Source organism: Gobio gobio, assembly GCF_949357685.1.
Source record: "Gobio gobio genome assembly, chromosome: 20".
NCBI lineage: Eukaryota > Metazoa > Chordata > Actinopteri > Cypriniformes > Gobionidae > Gobio > Gobio gobio.
This window is the reverse complement of record NC_137113.1, coordinates 25,867,712-25,891,599: the sequence shown is the minus strand read 5'-3', so window position 1 is coordinate 25,891,599 and position 23,888 is coordinate 25,867,712. Positions and strand designations below refer to the sequence as shown.

The 23,888-nt window shown below is 41.5% G+C and overlaps 3 protein-coding genes across 5 annotated transcripts; all 3 read right to left on the bottom strand.

Moving 5' to 3' along the window:
- Nucleotides 1-522: 522 nt before the first annotated feature.
- pdap1a (pdgfa associated protein 1a) lies at nucleotides 523-5,197 on the bottom strand. The gene is made up of 6 exons (XM_079846298.1): nucleotides 4,970-5,197; nucleotides 4,520-4,602; nucleotides 4,340-4,408; nucleotides 2,409-2,533; nucleotides 2,174-2,325; nucleotides 523-1,716 (listed from the first exon to the last, which is right to left on the bottom strand). The coding sequence occupies exons 1-6, from the start codon at nucleotides 4,980-4,982 to the stop codon at nucleotides 1,682-1,684; spliced, it is 477 nt and encodes a 158-aa protein (XP_079702424.1). The 5' UTR covers nucleotides 4,983-5,197; the 3' UTR covers nucleotides 523-1,681.
- Nucleotides 5,198-5,969: 772 nt separating this feature from the next.
- On the bottom strand, nucleotides 5,970-21,422 carry slc16a8 (solute carrier family 16 member 8). 3 transcript variants are annotated; one of them, XM_079845908.1, is made up of 5 exons: nucleotides 21,294-21,422; nucleotides 19,904-20,175; nucleotides 19,537-19,813; nucleotides 6,347-7,174; nucleotides 5,970-6,231 (listed from the first exon to the last, which is right to left on the bottom strand). In XM_079845908.1, the coding sequence occupies exons 3-5, from the start codon at nucleotides 19,628-19,630 to the stop codon at nucleotides 6,059-6,061; spliced, it is 1,095 nt and encodes a 364-aa protein (XP_079702034.1). In that variant the 5' UTR covers nucleotides 19,631-19,813; nucleotides 19,904-20,175; nucleotides 21,294-21,422; the 3' UTR covers nucleotides 5,970-6,058. The 3 variants fall into 3 exon arrangements, with proteins under 3 accessions (XP_079702034.1, XP_079702032.1, XP_079702033.1); XM_079845906.1 differs by having other exon boundaries at nucleotides 19,670-19,813; XM_079845907.1 differs by lacking the exon at nucleotides 21,294-21,422 and having other exon boundaries at nucleotides 19,904-20,283.
- cby1 (chibby 1, beta catenin antagonist) lies at nucleotides 21,294-23,604 on the bottom strand. The gene is made up of 5 exons (XM_079845909.1): nucleotides 23,497-23,604; nucleotides 23,088-23,190; nucleotides 22,895-23,000; nucleotides 22,707-22,819; nucleotides 21,294-22,585 (listed from the first exon to the last, which is right to left on the bottom strand). The coding sequence occupies exons 2-5, from the start codon at nucleotides 23,163-23,165 to the stop codon at nucleotides 22,514-22,516; spliced, it is 369 nt and encodes a 122-aa protein (XP_079702035.1). The 5' UTR covers nucleotides 23,166-23,190; nucleotides 23,497-23,604; the 3' UTR covers nucleotides 21,294-22,513.
- Nucleotides 23,605-23,888: the final 284 nt, after the last annotated feature.

The window sequence follows — 23,888 nt, the reverse complement described above, 5'->3', positions numbered from 1 at the left end:
AGGCCATTATGGGATTTGAATACAATTAAAAGTACTTTAAAATTGATTCTGAATAAAACTGGAAGCCAATGTAAAAAAAATATTTAAATAACACAAATTGATCAAATATTTAAATAAAACAGATCGATCTATGCCATTTTCGTGAAAACCCTATTGATTTACTTTAGAAAGATAAATCAGCATTGCTCAATAATTATACATATGCTGAATTCAGAACTTCATACAAGTATCCTACTTGTATGATATTAAGCCAGGATTAGGCCTTTCTACAGCTATCATTTCTGTATTAAGACCATCCCAATTTAAACTTAAAATCTCAAAGATACCATCTATGGACTGGTAAAAAGTGTGTAAGCTTTAATGCCTAGCACCTTTGCCTAGGTGGTCAAAAAGGTGGTTAAAAGGAGGCTAACTAAAATTTACTTTTATATTTTATTTTTTTTAAAAGCAATTAGCTTTCATCATTTAAATTTTTGCTCCAACTATAACTGCTTCAATAATGTGAATGCAATGCAAAGGTATATACTGACTGACAAGGAAAAAACACTTTTTATTCATTTATTTGTATACAACAAAGTTTCAAATAAGGAATTCAACTGATTTCAAATCAATAACCCAAGTAAATACATATTTCGGTACTGATGAATGTATTACAAATGTTAAAACAGTTTGTAAATAAATTGCGTTTAAGAGATGGAAAAATAATAATAATGTCGCACCATCAGCATTATCTAGGTAATATTGCTTTCCTTAAACAGTCAAGGCAAGTCAGGTCCCAGCAGCGGGCTAAAGCATAAAACTCTTCAAAATATTATGAGGACACACCAGTGGGTCTGGTAGTGACAAAAACAAGGGTCCCACTTCAAAAGAAATGTAAAACCCTGAGTAAAGGGGCATTATAGAAGTTGACGTGGTGAATACTCTGTGCCGAGGTGTTGCGGAGATATGCAACAGCTCAGTCAGCTGTGCTGAAGCAGTTACTTTGATACTGTCCTGTTGATAGTGACACCATGTTCCAAGACTGCAATGTGTTTAAGTTTTAAAAACATTAACATTTTAAATAAGAATTTAGCCTGCAGCATTGTGTCCAAGCATGTCCTGATTACACCAAGTAACAAACAATAACACCCTCCGATTAACCTTTAAATGACTAGAGCTGCATTGTTTTGCACAGGAGGCCACAAAGGTGGACTAAATTAAAGACAGTACAAGGGTTGATGTCATTCGATGCATTAAAAAGACTAAACGTCCAATTAGTGTTTGACTGTTCCACATTACAACCTGCTTCTCCCCCATCAGAAAACAACAGCTTATGCGAGTACACCTGCAGCCCTACCTCACTATGCCATAACATCCCAATCTAATGTAATGGTGAAAACATCATAGAAATTGAGAGTAAACTCCAGCAGCTTTAGAGTCTGAGCACAGTGAATGTGTCAGGGGAGGGATGAAGTGACTGAAGTTTGGTGGTTTTGACAATTAATAACCAAACAAACTCCAACACCATATACCACCTCCCATTTGACTTCCTATAAATGTCCAAATGCCCCTCCAACCTTGGATGGATGGAAGGAAGGATGACATGTATGGATACCCCTGAGCTGTTTCCTCTAAACAACTAGACCCCTTCCCTCCCTCCCCAGAAAAGCCCTGTCCTGTGTGATGATGCTCGGTGCTCGGGCTAGCGTTTCGACTTTGCCTCTTCTGCGTCTTTTTCTGGAAAAGAATAGAGAAAAGTTTACCTTTTACAAAGCAGACAAGACCCGTGTCAATACTAGTTATCAAAGGGATAGTAGTGGGGGTCAGTATTATCCATCAGTTAATTAATTCCATCAGTATTATCTCGAGTAGAAGAGCCCAAACTTTTTACTACGAAGGGCCAAAAATCATACTTAAATGAGGCTGAAAGTAAATACTGCATTATATCCAACTATATTATATTAAAATGTACTTTTAAAAAAATGGTCTAGATTTCAACGAAGCAAACATTTTTTAAAACAAAAATAAAAATTAGAAATAAAGATATGCTTCAATGGCAAGTTTTTTTATATGCCATGGCGGGTGATATCAAAGGTCACGACAGGCCAAGTTTGTCTCACAGGCCCTGATTTTGGCATGTCTCAACACGCACACATAACTAAACAGGAAGCTATATAATTTGCCATCAACTCACCTTTCTTCTGCTCGTCTCGCTTTTTTGCTGCATCCTCCCTCTGCTTTTTGATAATGGCCAGTCTGGCAAGGTCTGCCCTAGCCTGGTCCGTCTTCCCCTCTAGATGCAACTTCATGTATCGCTCCTTAGCCTTCTGCTTCTCAATCTCCTCCCTACACAGGGAAACACGATGTATGTAACGCAGCAACTGGTTATTTGACTCTAAGGGACCTCAAGTTTATGCTATCCCACATACCTTTCTCGGCGCGAGAGCTCTTTAGGTGCGTTGACATCTATTTCCACAACCTTCTTGCTTTTCTGGGAGATCCTGTTCGGGTTCTCGATTTCAATTAGTCCTTCTACACCTTTCCTTTTAGGTTGCTTGGAGAAGAAATCAAATCATTAGTTAATTAAAAACATCATAAATCAGAAACAGCCTCTGCAGCACCATCACATATAAAACGGTTGCCCTGTTAGAAAAAAAGAACATGTCGTTCAGAACCCATTAGACTTTTGTTCATCTTCAGAAAACAAGATATTTTTAATATTCTCTCATTATTTTTGTCTGTCCATTGACAGCCCAAACAAAAGTTCACACATTAAAAAGTACAAAGACATTGTGAAATGAGCAGTTTAATTCAAGGCTTCTGAAGAAACACAATTACTTTATATGATGAGCAGATTTAATTTAGGCTGTTATACACCTATAAACAATCAACACGCATATATAGAGCTTATCCAATATAGTCATCAAATATGGCTCCATGTATGTGCGTTGATCAATGTTTACAGGTGAATAAAAGCCTAAATGAAATTGGTTTCTTATGAAACAATTGTGTCTCTTCAGAAATCTTGGATTATACCATTCGCTCATTTGGGTTGGAACGAGGGTGAGTAAATTACAATTTTCACCTTTGGCGAACGATCCCTTTAATGGTGCAGTCAGTGTGTAATATTTATTATGATCTATTGACAGAAATGCAATATAATATATATAACTATGTTTTCAGTGGTGTATAAAGACCTTACATAATGAACCGTTATGATTTTATTACCTTAGAATGAGCCATTTCTATCTACATACACTCCGGGTCCCCTTAAAATGAAGTCGCCATTTTGTGCCGTCACGTTTCTACAGTAGCCCTAAATGGACAAACTGCTCTCCAGAGCGCTAGCTACTCTCTGTGTCGGCCAGCGCAGCTTCTGTATGTGCTTCGAAAGGGAGGGTGAGTGGTGGACGATTGCTTTTCACAACCTCACCACTAGATGCCGCTAAAATTTACACAGTGCACCTTTAAAAGGCACAATATGTAGTTTTTCACCGCTAGAGGTTGCCTATTCAAAACAAAGGCGTAGCTTGATGTCGCCGAGATTGAGCACGGAATCTTCAGAGTAGTCGTCGGGATTCGGGCTGAAATCATGTTCATGGATGAGATTATTAATGTTACTGTAGTTTGAAACAGAGGCGTGCCGAGTGCTGTGGGAGCTGAACGAGGTCACTGAAGCGACTGCTAATGAGAGACGAGCGCATCACACAGCTCGACAGCAGCAGAGCTTTTATTATGCCACAGTCGCCGCTTCCACTTCTTACAGTCAAGCGTATGTGGGGTAATGCAGCACTGTTTTATCATATTAGATACATTTGAGTGTGTTGAAATTTATTTTATAATGTTACTCTGTGCGTTCGCTCTACGGCTGCTAGGAGAAACTTGTTGCACACTGCAGTAAGCTAGACCAGTATAAGAACTTCATATTAATAAATGCTGGATGGCTTGTGTTGCTTAATGGCATGCAATTAATTTTAAAACATTGTATGACGGAAAAATGCTGTATTACTTTACAATAATTTGTTTGTCTAAAAAAAAGCATCCAAACAGTTGTTCCCTTGTCTAATAAAACATCATAAATTAAAGTATCTTTGATGTTTCCATGGTTTCTACAAAATAAATAAAAAAGGGTAATCGAGGTCAAGGCAGGCATGACGATATAGATATGCAACACATGGACACAGTCCGTGATCTGGTTAAAATTGCTTATTTCTCTGGATTAAAACATTATTGGAAACATCTGGGATAATGCAAGTACACAAGTCAACAAAATATATAACACTGTTCTAGTGGTTTTTGGATATTTTGATCCAAAAATATTACATAGTGCCATTAAGTTAATTTAATTAAAACCTCATACTTCATCGTCACTGCTGCTCTCCTCTTCAGATTCTTCGGAACTTCCAGGTTCAGCCCCTTCTTTCGCTTCCTACAAAGAAGCATCAGTTTCCATTATACAAAATGATGCTGAGCAAACGTCAGCTTCTGGAATGTGGCAACTAAATGTAATGTGGCAGAAGATGAACACTTGTACACTCACCAGTTCCCTCTGAGCTTTCATCTGCCGATCAATCTCCTCAGGGTTGCTGAACTGCTTCCCACGGCCCTTATGGCCCTTTCTGCCTAAGGTGGTGGGCAAGGTAAAATTATTTGAACAATTTAAAAATACTAAGAGGCAATGATAATATATACATATATGTAATGCCATAGGTATGAACAAGAGTCGTCAGTGAAACTGTCGCCTTATCGGACAATCACATGTGACTGCACTGGTCCAGCATGGCCTGAGTTTAAACTAGCGTAATGCTTCTTTTTCCACCGTGATTTACCCATTACAGAGACGCTGTAAGCCCTAACGGTTTCCTCAAGGGCCTTATATTCACCGTCAAATCCATATTTCCCTTTCATAAGTTATATTTATTCCAATACTGGCTCTGGGCGGTATGTTGCAAAAGGAAAAATAGCGATCAGGCAGGCGCACAATACTCACCTCCTCTCGGCATCGTGGAATCACTCTGTGACGATGAAAACCCTCAAAGGAAAAATATTATTTCTTGTCCTAAAACTGAACGTACCCGTTAGAATTGAATAGCTTTAATATGGTCTACCAACTTCTACAAAATGGCTATTTTAAAGTTAAATATGACGCAACCGCGTCGACTCAAATTGATACCACTGAAAGCACTGCCGCTTCCTGTGAGTGACGTCAAGCGACTTTACCGTTGATGATTGAATGCTGGGTGGGCCAATCAAAATTCAAAATGATTTCTACGACAGAGGCAGTTAGCCAATGCGGTAATGTAATATTCGTATGTATTATTGGGCTGAATCCGAAATCGCACCCTAAACCCTTAATCACGATTCCCTACTTTAGTCCAGTTCACTTGAAGGGGTGAATGAAAAGTGAGCGAATTCGGACAGTACACTCGCTATTGCGGTGCAATGTGGGATAGGATGAGTGCACTCAATAACGTCCACTATGGTTTCAGACACAACTACAAATGGCTGTCCTATTTAAGGGTATAGGGGGCGATTTCGGATTCAGCCTTATTTTAGTATTTTTTACATCAGTATAGTATTTATTAATATTTTGAACTTATATTTTTAATTTTAGTTTCGGTCATGTGGGTTTTTTTTTTCATTTTAGTTTTAGTCTCAACTTTAACTTATTTCAGTTAGTGGCCAGGGCAACATTTCTAATTTTCGTTTTGACTTTTTTAAGTTTTTATCTTATACTAAGCTATTTTATTTCAATTATGAAAAGTTTTTTTTTAAAGAACAATAACAACAACAACACTGATTCTATGTAGATTCAAAAACCAACAGGAAATATAAAATAGCATTTCTAAGAATGTGGCACAGATTTCTCCTTTTTATGATCTTAGACATCTTCATTTCTCATTGACCCACAAAGTGGTTTTGCTGATTGTGTAATTTTGTGTAATGTATAGGCAAGAGTAAGTAATTAGGAAAACCTGAACACACTCACACACAGTACAAGACACTAATTTTAATAACACACAGAACTAAACAAAATGAATTGAACATGAACGTCCCACTCTTCAGCTCGCTCCACTGTTTATCTTTTAGGATTGATTGCCACATCAGCATGATGTTTCTGCTGTGTGTCTTTGTTTCTTTTAGTTAATAAACAGAATGATGCAAAGGCAAGAAATATTCCAGCGGTGATCAGCTCTCCTCCAGCCATGTAAAAAATCAGTTCATAGTTCTTGTATTTGTCCACCAAATAACCTGTGGGGGAAAAATACATGTAGGAAAAATATTTATTAAATTTACCAATGGATCATCAAAACTACCATTTCATAGCTGATGATTTAAGTTTAAGGCATGTTTCATCATAACTCACCAGCAGAGGGCGGTCCGATCAGCACAGCCACTGCCTCAATGAGGAGCACTAGGCCAAGTGCACTGGAAAAACTGCTTGTTCCCACAATACCCATCAGCACTTCAAATTGTAGAGCACCCACCATGCCATAAGACAGCCCGAAGAACACGCAAAAGATAATTAGTCCCTTATAGTCTGTGCTTGTAGCTGAACAAACATCTGTTAGGCCATTGAAGAGCAAGGCCAGGCTGAAGAAATAAGACATCTTTGGTCGGATCCATTTTAAACTGGCCAATATGCCACATGTGGGACGAGCAAAGATGTCAATAAATCCTATTATAGACAACAAAAAGGCAGCATCCTTGTCAGGCACTCCTTGGTCCTTAGCGTAGTTGACTAAGAGAATAGTTGGAACAAATAGGCCGAGGACAACTATAAATTTGGCAATGATATAAATAATGAGCCCTCTGTCATAAAGTACACTAAAGTCCAAAAGCTTCTTTTTAGTGGGCTTTTTATCATTATTATCTTCACAAATTATAGTCTCTTGTCCAGCCTCAGGAGGCAGCATTTCCTTGAGCTCTTGGGAACAGACTGCTTTCCTTTCTTTACGCTTTAGGGGTCTCATTACAGCTGCACAGGTGCATAAGTTGAGCAGAAGACCACCGGTAATGAGAAAGCCTCCTCTCCATCCATAGTGGTTGAGCAGCTCTTGTCCTAATGGAGAAAGAGCTGACAGAAATACAGGACTTCCTGCTGCCGCCAGTCCATTGGCAATTGGTCTGCGTTTGTCAAAATAAGACCCCAGCATAATCAGTGATGGTTGGAAGTTCAATGCCAGTCCAAGACCTTTAAAGAGAGAAAGACATTATTCATTCAAAAATGGATGCAACTACACTGACATTAACATCTTCCAGACATGTTTTTATAATAGTATTTTGGTTTAATAAAAAAAGCAATGTCTTGTGTTTAGCAATATCAATACACCCAATGTGTTTTGACTTTGTTTGGAATTAATTGTTGGCAAAACAAAAATGTAGTAACAGGTAATATGTCCTTAACTCTTTCCCCACCAGCGTTGTTGTTTTTTAAGCTGCCAGCCACCGCCAGCTTTTTTGATCATTTTCACAAAGTTTTTACTGTATGAATATTCTGAACATGCATTTCTTTAAGCCCCGATCTGTACGAGTTGGGGGCGTGTCAGTGAGAAACATGGCGGAATCAATGGATGCAACGTCTGTGGTTGATGGTAAATTTTCGTTAAAATTCTATGTTTACTCGTCCTGGAAACGTCTCAGGTTACTTGCGTAACCTATGTTCTCTGAGCAGGGAACGAGACGCTGCGTCACTTTATGACGTAATGGGGACGCCCTCTGGGTGTGCCGATTGTCTGAAGCCCTTATAGAATCACGCCAATTGATTGGCTGATGGCGCGCACAACGCCCCACTTGACGTAGTCACCTATATTAGCGCGCGCGCACCATCTGCTCCTCAGATTTCTCTGCCGAAAAGGAAGGCCTGTCGACAGCGCGAGGAGCTTGGCAGCGTACGCAGCGTATCGTTCCCTACTCAGAGAACATAGGTTACGCAAGTAACCTGAGACGTTCTCTTTCATAGGTTCACTCGACGCTGCGTCACTTTATGACATAATGGGAACGATATACCAAACACGCCAAGCTAAAGCGCTGCCGTATCTGGCTCAAAGAACACCAGATAACCTGCATGACTAGGTTAAGCAGACAGGACATGCAAACCCAGAGCCATGTCGAGATCCAAACTATAGAATCTCACAAAAGTGTGCGGAGAAGACCAACCTGCCGCCACACAAATATCTTCCAAAAGAGCCCCTCTAAAAAGTGCTTGAGAGGAGTAGGGCTGAAACGATTCATCGAGTTACTCGATTAACTCGATTACAAAAATTCCTCGAGGCAAAAATTCTGCCTCGAAGCCTCGTTAAATTCCTATGACGCGCACTATGCGCAGGATCTGATTCACACGGACCGCTGTTCAGTGTTCATGAAGCACACCATAGCGCGTGATACATTTTGAATTTAGTTTAGATTCTAGATGCCCAGAATCACTATAGTAACTGCATGTTTTACACAGTTTATGTAAGTTGATTACCGTTCTTATAGCTGCCACACACACACACACACACGCGCGCGCGCAAGCCTCAAAGCCAGATCGCTTCCACTTTCATCCTCATAAAGTTTGTCAAGTAAATGCTTTTAAAGCCTTGCCAGTTTGAACATTGAAGCGGTTGTGCACTATGCTAAAACAACAATACGAAAAACTTATCCGTTCAGTGCTCAGCTTTTTTCTGTGACACGGAGAGTTGAGCCGTGTCGCGTCTTTGACAACGAGCGCTCGCCCTGAAGGCATGACCTCTTTTCGTGTGAAGATCGCGCGCGGAGAGCAGCGCAGAACTGATAGTAGAAAATCAGTAACACACACACACACACACACACACGCATGCACCCTCCTCTCTCTCTCTCGCGCCAGTCAGACCAATCGTGGCAATGCATCACATATGCTTAAACTTTTATGTAGCCACGCAGCAATAATTTCAGCATTCACTGTATACACCGGGACGTGATTTTGTGACGCGATTTTTCGAACGGATGCTTCACCTAAAATGCACTGCAATGCAAGTGATGCAAGCCAAATGCAGCGTTCTATTAAAAATGAATGTATGTATTTCTGCTGTACCAAACTGCAATGAAGCCTCACACACACACACACACACACACACACAGACACAGGTTGCTAGGTTACCATAGCAAATAGGCTCACGCTCACCACATATGATATATTATTTGTTAGTAGCCTAATGGAACATAATTTAGTATATTTTTGATGAAATCTGAGAGCTGTCTCACTCCTCCATAGGCTTTCAGAGGGAATGAAACTTGATGGCCCAGAATAGTAAGTAAAAACTTTCATTTAAGGAGTCCAAATGACTACAGTAAGTCTATCATGCGACGAAAATACTTTTTGAGCGGAAAAACAACAAAAATAACGACTTTATCACACTATTATTGTTTTTTTTCCACACTATTATTGTTGTTCAATAGAGTGCCGAGGTAATGACGTCACTTTGTAGGCCAACCCGGAAGTTAGCGGCGCATGGGTTCCCTCCATAGACTGTAAAAAAATATGGACGACGCGACTCCATTGACTTCCGCTGACCAAAGTTGAAGCTTTCATAGGCCCGCTCACGGCGCTGACATCTTGGGACCGAGTCTGCGCAGTAGCGATCTCGGGACCGGAGTTGCGCAGTAGAGAACAGGAAGTAGAGGCGCGATTATCAAAAGCCCGCCCACACTCTCACAGATGCAGAATAATTAATTATGTTGGTGTGAAATAAACAGTTATGGAAGTGTAGAAATGAAAGCTAAAGCTCCAATCTCCTCACAAAAATCCAGAAAAAAGTCTGTTAGTGCCTCAGTGACAACTTCACTCAGAGAAGCCGTCAATCTCAGCTGTCAATCATGACGTCACACCCCCGTTTTTATAGCATCAAATAACTCACTAAAACGAAACTTATTTAAAAAACGAACACTTGAAATGAAATTATTGTAATAAAAACTGCCTAAAATGACAGAAACCATCTTTAGGAAACAATTATTTGAAATGTAATTAAATAGTTTAGTGTGTCTCGCGCCCATTGAAATGCATGGAGAGGCGGGGTTTAGGAGCTATACTGGGACCGGCCACCGGGGGGCGATCGAGGCCCGAAAGCTTCAATTTCTGACTGGAGCACTACAGGCTTGGTTCCCTCGATCAAAAAGCCATTCATTTTCCCCATAGACTTTTGGAAAATCGCAAAAAATAAGATCTGTGTTCAACAAAGAGTTATGACCCTTACACGTTTTGTCTACCAAGATAATCTTTACAAGTTAATCCAAAATGTATACATTTTGAAGCCCAAATAAAGCCGTCAGATATAAAATGCTAACGGTAGGCTATAAACGGACTACAGCACACCATGGTCGCGGATCAACGTCATCATCAAGCTTCCTCAAACTTTATTTAAAAGCACGCTCGCTCATTATCATGTGTATGAACACTTATCCACTTTTTCATGAGAAATATTGCCCATTCGTTTTTTCCAAAAATGTAAGAAACTAATTTTGTTTATGCGTGCCTCTCTGAGATTTATCTTTTGTTAATGTTTTTTCAGACAATATGATTATCACTGTGATAACATTAAATGACATGAAACACAACCCAGTCCCTTTTTGTTAAATGCAAGTTATGTATGATCAATAATACAAAACGTATAATAAGCTACACATGAAATAAAGCAAACAATTCAGTCAAACATTCAAAGTCAGTGCTAGTCGGCTAACTTACAACGGTAACGTACAGTTATAGCCTAAAAATAAACAAGTAATGAAACTTCACTTTGCCCTCAGCCTAAACGATTTGCCAGCGAACAAATTATAGATCCATGAGAGCAAATATGGGCCGTTAAATCTCCACAAGACTAATTATAGCTGGAGACGCCACAGAGACATCAGAGCCAGCGGCCATACCTGTCAAGTTTTGGATTTGAAAATAAGGGAAATTTTTCGGTGCCCACCGCAAGCAGTCCCACCATCCCAACCAAGCTCCAGTATCCCTTACATTTTAAGACAGGTGTTATAGCCCAAATGAAAACACAAAAGAGTATATATGATGAGCATTTATTTAAAGGCTTATTTGCATATTTTCTGTTCATTTAACATTGCTTGTCTTTACATTTTATTTTCATTCCACACATTCTTTTCATTTCATATTGCTTTTCTTTTACAGTTTTTCTTTTCATTTCACATAACTTTTCTTTACTCTTTAGTGAGTTATTGTACAAATTTGTTGCAGACTTTGCATTCTTTAAGACTGTTTTGGAAGGAGTGTATTTGTGGTCTGGGCCAGAGTGGTTCATTTTACATGAGAGTAGACCACAAACAGTTCTGTTGTCTAATGTCATCCTAATCTCTGTAACAATCTTTCGTACCATGCTAAATGATACCCTTTCTGAACTTGCATTGCTATGGGCAGGGCTCGACATGAACGCTTGTCCGGGACAAGTGGATTTTTTGAAGGGGCAAGTGAAAAATAATTTTACTTGCCCAACGGACAAGTATCCTGAGTAAAATGTCAAAACAAAAAATAACTAGGGAATCACTAGGGAATAGTTAGTGTAAGTGGAGATCGATAGTGGATAATACTATCAAACGAACTGACAATAACAAGGTTGAGCTGGAGAAAATCGAAAACAAATGAGCGCCGCTCATTCAAAGAAACTCAGTTAACATGCATGGTTAAAATTGTGTAGTTATTATATTTATAACATATGATACAGTTAAGCAACATCACACTAACAAGAGTGCTGTTTTCCTGAATACCATCACGACTGGAAATGACACCGATTCCATACACCAGTTCCATAAACAATGAATTAACATTAAGTCACTTACATTTTATAATTAAATTCGCTGTCCCATTGATCACGGTATTTACACGAAGTTTTTTTTTTTTTTGGCAGGAGTGCCTTAATCCGTCTCTATCGTTACGTCCATCATCCGTCTCTGTTTGGTTTTTTTCCCGCGTTGTCACTCGTCATCTGACCTCACACACTAACCTCGCGACAACTGACACCTTTACTGTAGGCTACTGCAGATGGCAGTTATCGCGAGGCTAGTTAGAGTGCTCAGGTTGGAAATGTTTTTGTTTTTTTTACTCCGGTATTATTGTTTTTTAATAACGCAGGTTAAAATACGGGAGATTTACAGGAAAATACTAATACGGGAGGACGGCGGGAAAGAAGGGTAAAATACGGGACTTTCCCGGCCAAAACGGGATACTTGACAGGTATGGCCAGCGGCAGACGTCAGAAGGACTAGCCGAGGAAAGTCAACTCTCGCCGGGTAAACAAGCGCTGACCGCCGCTGACTCACTGGAGCTCACAATTCCGAAAACACCAGATAAAATGTTAAAATAGGCACTCTTCTTATAAATAAACCACAGATTTGAGCTTTAAACAACTACATTATCGACTGAAAAAGTCTTAAAACTACATTTTGTCACACATTAACAGTAGATTTTAACACAAAAAGACGTGTAAACACAGCCCATGTCAGTCATTTCTCAACGAGACGAACATGTGAAGAGAGTAAACTCCAAATGTTCAAGCATCCAACTTTGCGCGAATAGCGCGATTTATTCACGCCACATAAGTTCTTCATTCTTAGGCTGAAACGCGGGCTAGTGAGAGATTGCCTGTTTGTCACGATGACGTCTAAAGTCCCCGCCAAAGGATGTAGTCCCTTTTAGCAACTTGTTAGCAACCATCGTTTTTAAGACACAATAAAGTTTAAAAAAATCACAAGCAGGTTTTAACTAATGTGTTTTATGTCATAGATCAAAACGTGAAAATATTTAGAGGCTTTGTTAACCACAGACCTTATTTCAGGCGATTTAGCAAAAACCCATTCAAAAAACCCATAGACTTTAGGGCGAGGGAACCGGTAGGGCTAAAATGCTAACTCACTTCCGCGTTTTGGCCTACAAAGTGACGTCATTACTTCGGCACTCTATTTGAGCCTCTGACGAGAGTTCGCGGGAGTGCCACGACGCATGCGCGAGAACTGAGATTACGGCGTTCTTCTTCTACTACTACTTGTTACTGGCTGCTCACTCTTTCGGAGTAGGGTTAATCTCAGTTCTCGTGCATGCGTCGTGGCACTCCCGCGAACTCTCGTCAGAGGCTCAAATTGAACAACAATAATAGTGTGATAAAGTCGTTATTTTTGTTGTTTTTCCGCTCAAAAAGTATTTTCGTCGCATGATAGACTTAATACAGAGCAACTGTAGTCATTTGGACTCCTTAAATGACGTTTTTACTTACTATTCTGGGCCATCAAGTTTCATTCCCTCTGAAAGCCTATGGAGGAGTGAGACAGCTCTCAGATTTCATCAAAAATATACTAAATTATGTTCCGAAGATGAACGAAGGTCTTACATGGTTGGAACAACATGAGGGTGAGTAATTACTGACAGAATTTTTATTTTTGGGTGAACTAACCCTTTAATAAATTATTGCTTTTCCTCTTCATTTTCGTTATGCATTATTTGTTTTGGTTGTTTAAAAACATGGGAAAAAATTGCATCCGATTAATCGACCGATTAAGTGCTAGATTAATCGATTACAAAAAGAATCGATAGCTGCAGCCCTAAGAGGAAGCCACACCTCTAGTAGAATGCGCTCTAATATCAAGAGGTGAAGGTAAACCACGCACCTCATAAGCTAAGGAAATAGCCTCTGTCACCCAATGGGAAACCCTTTGCTTCGAAGCGGCAAGCCAGCACCGAAGCACACCAACAGCTGGTTAGATTTCCTCCAACCGTCGGAACGGTCAACATAACACTTCAGCGCTCGAACTGGGCAGAGCAAATTAAGTTTCTCGTCTTCCTCCGAGTCAAACGGAGGGGGGTGAAAGGAGTGAAGAGTAATAACCTGAGAGCGAAATGACGTGGACAAAACTTTGGGCACATAACCCGGCCTAGGTCTTAAGCAGTGGCGATTTCTTTAAGACTGCAAGGGAAGCTCGGCTTCCCTTATAATGTCACAAAATTAATGGTCAAATATGTACTATTGTATTAACATTTTATTGACTAAAAATGCGTTAGAAAACGTTCATCTCAAAGACGAGTTCGTTCAGAATCAGTTACATATAGCAGGTCGGCTGACTCGATTTCCTTCTCATACATTCCCGCAGCATCACAGTGCATTTCCCTATTGAAGCCCAGCGTCCATTGACTTCAATGGGGCTGCTTTGAATGTTTTTTTTCAGAGCTTCGAAACTAGACGGTCATTGGATAAACGCTGCGATTATGTCCCGCCCACGGACGCTCAGCGTCTCTGGGGGTGAATGGGGAGTGGGCTGGCCCAGACTCCGAGCTTCTGCGTGATGATTGGAGGGTCTGTCGAAAGACTGCATCTCCTTTTGACTGACAGCGATTCTGTACTATAAGGAATCACTGAAGCTATTCGCGCTCAGTCCCATCAGGGATTTCTCAAGTTCAGTCGAAATAAAAACTGCTGCAACCTATTTCTTTGATATTTGCTTGGCGAAATTGCTTGATTTTCATCATACATTTCACACAATTATACACCACATTCCTTGTTTCAGTTTTACAGAGTTTAAAATTTTTTTTTTTTAGATCGTTCATTCATTCCTTCATTCATTCATTCATTCATTCATTCATTCATTCATTCATTCATATAACGTTAGTAGGCTAGGCTACGTAGGGCAGAATTTACTTTTAAATAAATAGACAATTTTATGATGTAGGCCGAAAATGAGCTTCCCCTCTCTGACAGACCAGTAGCCGCCACTGGTCTTAAGGTAACCTTGACTAGGCCAGGGGAAAAATCCATACAGGTCCCGTTAACAGAGAGAGCCTGTAGATCGCCCACTCGTTTCAAAGAAGACAGAGCCAACAAAAGAGCAACTTTGAGAATCAGAATTCGCTCAGGAGCTGACTCCAAAGGCTCAAATGGAGCCAAAGTTAGCCCTTCAAGGACCACGGAGAGGTCCCAAGAAGGAATACCAGAGGAGCGTGCTTGTCTCAGGCACCTAACCCCTCGCATGAAAGATGAAACCAATCTATGCTTGCCCAGAGGGATTTCGTCCGACTCCCTACCGGCAGCGATAGCTGCGACATCGACCCGAAGGGTGGTGGCCGCTGCTCCAGCAGCAAACTTCTCCTGCAGGAACTCCAGAACCGAACCAACTGGGCAGTTAACTGGATCTACTGCATGAGTCGAGCACCACGACTCAAAGACCCTCCACTTGGAGGAATAGAGCTTCCTGGGATGGCTAGTGTGGAGCCACCAGCAGGAGGCTGGCCCCACTCTCCCTGACTCTGTACAGAACTGCCGGAATCAGCTTGATGGGCGGGAACGCATAGAGTTTCAGATTGGGCCATGGATGCGCGAACGCATCTATCCCCAACGGGGCCGGAGAGCTCAGAGAAAACCAGAGCCGACACTGGGACGACTCCTTCGGGGCAAAGAGGTCCACTTCCGCTTTCCCGAACATCTCCCAAATCTGTAACACAGTTTGAGGGTTCAGCATCCATTCCCCCGACCGGAGCTTCTGTCTCGACAGGTAATCTGCAGCAAGGTTTAAGACTCCGGGTACATGGACTGCTCTCAGGGACAAAAACTTGTCCTCCGTGATCCTCCTTGGCGATTTCCGTGAGACACCACTGCCATGTTGTCGGTCCTAACAATGACATGATGCCCCCTGAGTGAGGGGAGAAAATGTTGATGGGCCAGGGATACCGCTCTCAACTCCAGGCAATTTATGTGCCAGGAGAGAAATTCCCCCTCCCAGATCCCCATAGCTAGTCTGCCCTCGAATACCGCACCCCAGCCGGTAAGAGAGGCGTCCGTCGTAACCATTTGGCGACGGAAAACAGCCCCCATCTTGACCCCTTTCTGAAGAAAGAGAGGGTCTCGCCACATTGATAGGGCACGAAAGCAGCCGCGTGACACCTTCAATAGGCGAAGGGCCGATCTTGTTGACCGAGCCCCTGAGCGTTTCATCCACCAGAGGAAGGGCCTCATATGGAGCAGTCCCAGGGGGAGCACCGGGGAAGCTGCGGCCATAAGACCCAGGAGCCTGCGACACGTACCCACAGAAACATGATGGCCTAGCCTGAAGCGGACCAAGCATGTTGTGATACTGGAAATCCGAGCAGGGGCCAAACGGGCCTGCATCGGAACGGAATCCAGACGAACACCTAAGAAGGTGGTCTGCTGAGCCGGAGTAAGAACGCTCTTGTCGGTGTTCGCTCTCAAGCCAAGAGATTGAACGTGTCGAAGAACGACATCTCTGTGATGAGAGGCTAACTCCCTGGAGTGGGCCAGAATAAGCCAGTCGTCCAGGTAATTGAGAATACGGATGCCCTGGAGCCTCAGCGGGGCCAGAGCAGCATCCATACTCTTCGTGAACGTCCTTGGTGCCAGGGCAAGGCCGAAGGGAAGGACTTTGTATTGATAAGCCTTCCCTTTGAAGGCGAACCTGAGAAACTTCCTGTGTCGTCTGACAACCTGAATATGGAAGTAAGCATCTCTCAGGTCTATAGTGACAAACCAGTCCTCCGCACGTATCTGAGACAAGATAGTCTTGAGCGTTAGCATCTTGAACTTCCCTTTGTAGAGGGCGAAGTTCAGGCGGCGGAGGTCCAGGATGGACTTCTTTCTTCGGAACAAGGAAATAACGGCTGAAAAAGCCACATTTCTTCTCTGTTAACGGAACTTCCTCTATTGCCCCCTTTAGGAGGAGAGAAGAGAGCTCTTGTTGTAGCACAGAAGCCTGAGAGGCGCTGTTTACTACCGTTTGAGCGACCCCGTCGAAGCGAGGAGGGTTACGACAGAACTGAACGTGTAGCTTGACTGAATCGTGCGGAGGACCCAGGATGATATCCCTGGCAAAAGCTTCTACTTGTGGAAGAAATTTGACAAAGTGGGAGGTATGTTGAGGTGCGGTGGACATACCTGGGATAGGGTGTCGAGCTGGACCTCGGAGGGGGGTGTGTCCATCCGCGGAGGAGAGCACGTGGCTTCCTGGCGCGGAGTAGGCAGTGTAAGGCTGGGCCGCTCCGGTTCCCGGAGAAGACCGGATGTGTCTCCGTCTGGACGAGCGGCGGATGGAAAAAGGCGGAAAAAGCAAACAGCGTCTCCTTCCTTCAGCGCTGGAAAAGGCGAGGATAGGGTCGGTTCTGTATTCCGAGGCGCGCTGGGCGGCGGAAATGACAGAGCTGGATAGGGAGAGCTGGTGGGGGGCGGGCAGAAACGCTTGCGCGGTCTGACCCAGCCCCGGTCGTGAACTGCAGCTCCCCTTTTTCTAACCAGAGGGTCAGGAGCGACTCGAAGTGGCCGAAGCAGAAGGTTTGCTGGGCCACTTTGGGTCGATGTGTCTGTGAGGACCTTGATGGGGAAATGGACGACCACGAGCTCCCCGGACCGTGGTGGGTGGAGGATGACTCTGGTCGCTCCTCCTGGTGGTAAACTCCCTTCTGAAAGAGGGGCGATCTCTGGACTGAGAGGGGGAGGGGGAGGGGGAAGGAGCGTCCCTCGCTCTCCTCGGCATGAACTGCTTAAGAGCGGCAGACTGGGATTTTGCAGATCTGAACTTCTCAACCACAGTATTAACCGCCTGCCCAAACAATCCGGACTGAGAAATCGGAGCGCCCATAAGGAAAACTTTTTCCCTATCGCAAATCTCAGTGAGATTGAGCCATAGGTGGCGCTCCGCAGCCACCGCGCCCGCCATAGAGCGTCCTACAGCGCGAGCTGTGTGCTCAGTAGCCCGTAACGCCAAATCCGTGGCTTTGCGTAGCTCCTTCACTGCTTCCGGTGTCAAACCGGTGCCCTCGTCCATTTCCTTCAGTACATCCGCCTGATAGGCCTGGAGAATGGCCATAGTATGAAGGGCCATGCCAGCTTGACCAGCCGCCATGTAGGACTTGCCAATGAGGGCAGAAGGTCCTACACGGCTTAGTGGGAAGAAGGGGGCGGGACTTCCACGAGGGAGCTGAAGATGGCGCGAGGTGAGTGGCCAGCGTGTCCTCAACCGCGGGAATGGCGGAATAGCCCTGTTCCTCAAAACCCACGAGGTTGGTAAAATCAGCGGCTGCCGCATTAGTTAGGCGGGCTGAGAACGGCTGCTTCCAGGATCTGGAAATCTCACTGTGTAGATCACTGAAGAATGGCAGCTTCCTTCGCAGAGGCCTAGAATTAGGGCCGCTGAGGAATCTCTCATCCAACCGAGAAGATTGAGCTTCGCGGGGTTCATCCGGCCACTCGATGGCGAGCTTCTGTGTAGCGCGCGCGAGTACATCCACAAGCTCATCATATGCCGCTGATGGCCGCGCTTCCTGGCCACTAGGCGGGAGAGCGTTGTCAGTATTTGCAGCACCGAAATCCTCGGAGTCGGATGCTGCAGTGAAGATGACATCCTCCAGCCCGAAGGAAACCGCATCGCGTGCCTCCGGGCTGGGACAGAGATAATCATGCGAGTATTCCACAGGCGGAGTCCCGCGCACGTGCTCGGGGGAGAGAGGGAGAGAAAGGGCGAGGCCCGTCTCCACATCCTCGAGCTCTACATCCGAACTCCAGGTCGCGGATCCAAGAGAGGCCTGCGCGGCCTCGGGAGCGCGACAGGGGAAAACGGAAGACTCCCTCTCAAAAACCGCGAGCCTCGAGCGGAGGGTTTTAAGAAGGAGGTTATCGCAGTATTTGCAATTAGAGAACCCCTGAACCGCGTCGCGTGTGTGAGAAAACCCCAGACATTTAACACACTTACTGTGGGGATCATCGATCGCGATGAAGCGAGTGCACGGCGGTGGGCAACGTCGGAATTCCATAGCACTTCACCACAAGGAGAACAAAGTGCTGAGGTAAATATCGAAACCGAAGGGCATGAAATGGCCGCTTCGTGAAGGCAGAGAAATCTGAGGAGCAGATGGCGCGCGCACGCTAATATAGGTGACTACGTCAAGTGGGGCGTCGTGCTCGCCATCAGCCAATCAATTGGCATGATTCTATAAGGGCTTCAGACAATCGGCACACCCAGAGGGCGTCCCCATTATGTCATAAAGTGACGCAGCGTCAAGTGAACCTATGAAAGAGAACTGCCATTTATCGTGTGCTTGTTATAATTACAATTAGCCTAATATATAACGATACCAGTTACACATGATGTCGTAAACACGACTTCTCACCTCATAAATACGAACATCCCAGGAGGACTTCACACCATCAGTACTCTTTCAGAAGATGTGTAATAGTGCCCCCTAGCGTATAACAGTGAAAACACGGAAAGCCGGATATGTCTATAAAATAAAAGTTAGTTAATATTAACTTTTTTTTAAATCTAAATGTTATAAATATCACACTCACATTCATGCTGTTCCACGATTGCTATTTCTCAGTTTTAATTTTAAAAAAAGAGGTCAATACTGAATAACTCGCATTTTACAAATATATTTATAGCTAGACATATTACCAGTTACTTTTTGTTTCACCAAAGAAAATAGTTCAAACTAATCAAAAATCAACCACCAAGCAACACACAGATTATGTTTTGGTACAGAATTAATGTATATGAATTATGAACTAATTGTTTGAATTAACAATTCAATGACTCACTCACAAAGATGCATTATGGCTTTATTCCGCCACCTCCTGGCGATGTAACATGCTGAAAGAGTCACTGAAAACTCCCCACAGAGTACCAGAACTAGCATAGAATTATAAATAATTGATTTCAAATATCTTTTAGTTACCCGTGATGACACCTGCAGTCAGATAAAGCTGGATAATATTAGCACTGAAAGATGCACTTATCATCCCTCCTGAAGCCAGTAATCCTCCAACCAACATGACTGGCCGGCATCCAAATTTATTAACCATGATGCTACAGACTGGACCTGGATTAAATGAAATTATATATTGAGCATTAAGAAGAAAAATCTTAAAGGTTTTATAAATCTGACAACATTCAATTTACAGTATCTTACCTGAACCATAGAGCACTGCTAATATTATAGAAGAAATCCAGGCTGTGTCACTGTATCCACAGTCAAACTCTCGCATCAGTTCTTTGAAATAAACACTTATAGCTTTTGGGAAGGCATACGAGAAGCCAGTGATGACAAAACCTCCCAGCAAAACGATCCAGCCCCAGCCGCCATCTGGGGCACCTTCTGTCTCTCTCTCATCTACAGTAATTCCCATAGCTGCTCAGGCCTCCAAAAGAGCAGACAAAACCTTTTGGATATACTTATATTATCTGTAGAATCAAAACACTTTTTCAGATGGAAGCAGTAATATGTAAAAATTTCTATTCAGTCGATGCACTACTGAACATGTGCTGCTTTTCAAGCACCTGCACCACATCACACAAAGGAAGTTAGTTTATAAGTACAAGCCAGAAGTTTCCCTTCACCCACAGGAAGTATAATCATAGGTCGACTTACTCATTAAGTGACTGACACTCACATTTATATCCATCACCCAATGTCAAGTCAAGTCACATTTATTTATATAGTTCTTTATACAGTACAGATTGTTTCAAAGCAGTTGAAACAATGTTGTTCAATGCTGTTGTTTAGCTGAAGTCAGTTCAGTGTTGATTCAGTTCCGTTGTAAAGATCATCGATTATTAAATTAGTTCATTTCATCTATAAAGCGGTTCTGCAGAAAAGGATGTCATCGTACAGCTTAGATGAGTTCTCATGCAGCATCAGTACAGTCAGATCAATAGTTAAAATGTTATGTATAATGCATCATATTTAGTAAGTTTTCCCCATTGATTTCTGTTACAATTGATTGAATCCTTGCTGCTCAAATCTCTTTTTTTTCTTGCTTGTATTTTGCATTTACAGACAAAATAATTAGGAATGTAATATGAATATATTAACAGGATGCATTATTTCAATGAGGAGGGAACTGTGGTGTGGGTATGTTTCCTTTAAAAATATTTTTTACACCACTTGTGTGCATTAACGTTATATAATCAGATTCCGAATGTCTGGATTTTGACATAAACAGACGTCTGACAGATTCCAATTGGGACAGACTTTTAAAATGACTGCTTTAAATGTTTTAATTAATGCAATTCATCTTTACTGTTTTAAATGTGAATCTACACTTGTCTATACTATAATACTACAGTGTTTTACAGAATCTCTAGAATTAGTTTAGAAATACAGACATTAAATGTAATATATCTGTAGTTTAACATATCTGTATCTCACATTTAATCACTAGAATGAGTGGTCATACGGAAAAGTGGAATCCAGATGCTCCTCAGAGATTAAAAATCTTCATAGAGATGTATAAAATATCATCTTGATAAGAATTATTTGATTGTTTTTAAGCCATTCGAAACGCAAGTTAATGTCTTACCTGGCTTTTGATAAGGCAGAAAATCTCAAGTAGCTGTATACCTGGTCTTCTTAATAAACATAATGTATTAAATGTACCTTCATAAGTTACCAAGTCTTATGTTATCAAACCAGACTACACTGTACATATGAATGAATTTAAAGGATAATCTGTTAAATAAACCTTCTGTTGCACCTCCTTCCTGTTCTCAAACTTCCAACTAATAATCTGTAATACCCACAAAGTCTCTTATTTGTAGGAAATGAGGTGAAATTCCTGGATAGCACAAGAGGTATTTGGTTGTTTACTTGTTGACATTAGTACAGTAACTTGCACAATGTATTTTTATCCTAAAAACAAGTCAAAACACCAATGTAAGTAGTTTAGTTCTGTGGCGAAAACCGTTATAAATATGAACATTTTATATGAAATGTTTGTTTCAACAAGGTCCACTTGAGAGAAGTCCAATTAAATAAAAGAAAAGTAGGAAATAATGCACTATTTGCACTATAAAATCAGTACATTTATTCGTCAATTTATTAAATATGTATACTTTTTTTTTTTTTTAAGACAATGAGAGAAAAGAAAAAACCTTAGTCGTGCAATACGTGCCTCACACACCATAAGAAAATCCTCTTAAATCTGCATGTACATGTTTAAACCTTTACAGCTCTTGGCTAATCTTACTGTGGAACCAAAGAAAGAGTGTGATTGTTTCCAGTCATTTGAATACACGTTCAGATCGACACATGCAGAAAGGTTTTGGCACTGTCATGTAAGAGCACTTACTGAAGCCACAGGAATGAAGATTTGGTATAACTGGCTATAAGAATGACAAGTTTTGTATTCTAAACATAATGAATGTCTTATAGCTACGTTTATGTAATCTGAAATCATTTAGTTGAATTCAACAGCATGTTTAACAATGGTAGTTTTGAGGGCACTTTCTTTAAAACAGACACAATATAGATGTTTTATGGCAAAATAAAAAATGCACAAAAAATATGCTTATATAAAGATTTTATGAAATTACATTAACCTAAATATTTTTGTTCAGTCATATTGAAACAGTACATTTAAAAAAGGAAATATACAAAGTGATACATTGTTTTTAAACAAATCAATTGTGTAAATTAAACTGATATTAAATATTTTCTTAGAATAGTTATTCTAATTTCATTGAAAAATCCATACATTGTATTCACTTAAAGCAAAGAGTGAATCTTCTTTAGTTCCTTCCATCATTTCTTTCTTCTACTCACATTTTCAAGTTCCTTCTGTATTAGATGGGTTTCTGCTGTTGATTCTGAAAGCTAATGAGAATATGTTAAATCACTTTGAGAATTTTGCTAATTTTTATTATTTAGATTTAGCTTAGACTACATATTTTTCAAGCTGGTGTGTCTTTTAGCATTATATTCATTCAACACTCACCATATCAAGAAGAACCTCAATCTTTAGCCTCAGCAGATTATTCTCCTCCTCTAACTGTAGATTCCTCTTCTTCAGTCGCTGTACCTCTTTCCCTGATACATTACCCCCTGACTCTGTGATTGACAAAGACATTCATTACATTTTTTAAACAGGCTACTAATCGGTCTGTTTATTGTAGAAAGCCATACCAGAGATCCACTGGCCATCTTCAAATTTAAAGCTCTGGCTGCCAAGATTCATCATGGGGTATCCATATTCCAGACCCAATTCAATCTCCCGTGTTGACCGATCCAACTGAAAAAAACATGAAATGATGGTTTAGCCTCTAGATACACATTTCTTTATGTGAAATGCATCATACCAAAAGAAACTTATACTTACTGTATGTAGATTGGAAAGGGAAGCAGACTTCCGAGGAGGTGTTTTCTTTGGACTGAACGTGTTGCCAAACAAGGGCATTTTGAAGTCAAAGTCCTAACGTTACCTGTATCAACATAAAACCTATTTCAGTACATGTTATTTTAGCATTAATCGCTGCAGCCAACATATACTGACAGTGTCCAGATCAGGCTCTAATAATTACAGATATGCAGTTAACCAAAACCAAAGCAATTCATCTTAATTTCAAATTGACTCGTATAATAAGTCGAGACAACCGTTATCTTCAAGAGACTATTTACTGTCAGCAAGTACCCGGCAAGCAGCTAGTAATAAACACATATTATTCAATATATAGATAGAGCGCAACTGCTTTTGGAAAATAAAAGTACGTATAACGTTAAAAGCTTACAGTGCTACTTCAGTTTCTCCTCGCGATTGTTTCAACGATATTCCTTAAAGCCACAGACATGTGTAAACAAAAGGCTAATTCCGGGGGGAGCCTAGCAACGCCGGAAGCTCAGTTTTACAACTTAAAAGTACCTTTCCAAAACTATTATGACATTTTAAAAATGTTTTAGAGGTACATTTTAAAAACAACAACAATGCATAATCATTTGACCACTGCTATGATTCAGTACATTATGAATATCCTTGAGAAGTCTTCCCAAGAAGTTAGGAGGCTTAAATAATAATAATAATAATGAATACCCCTGTGATATTCCTCACTGATCCCTTGTAAAGTACATGAAACGTTGCATTGACCTTTATAAAAGTCTTTCTGGTGAGCTAGAAGATTGATGA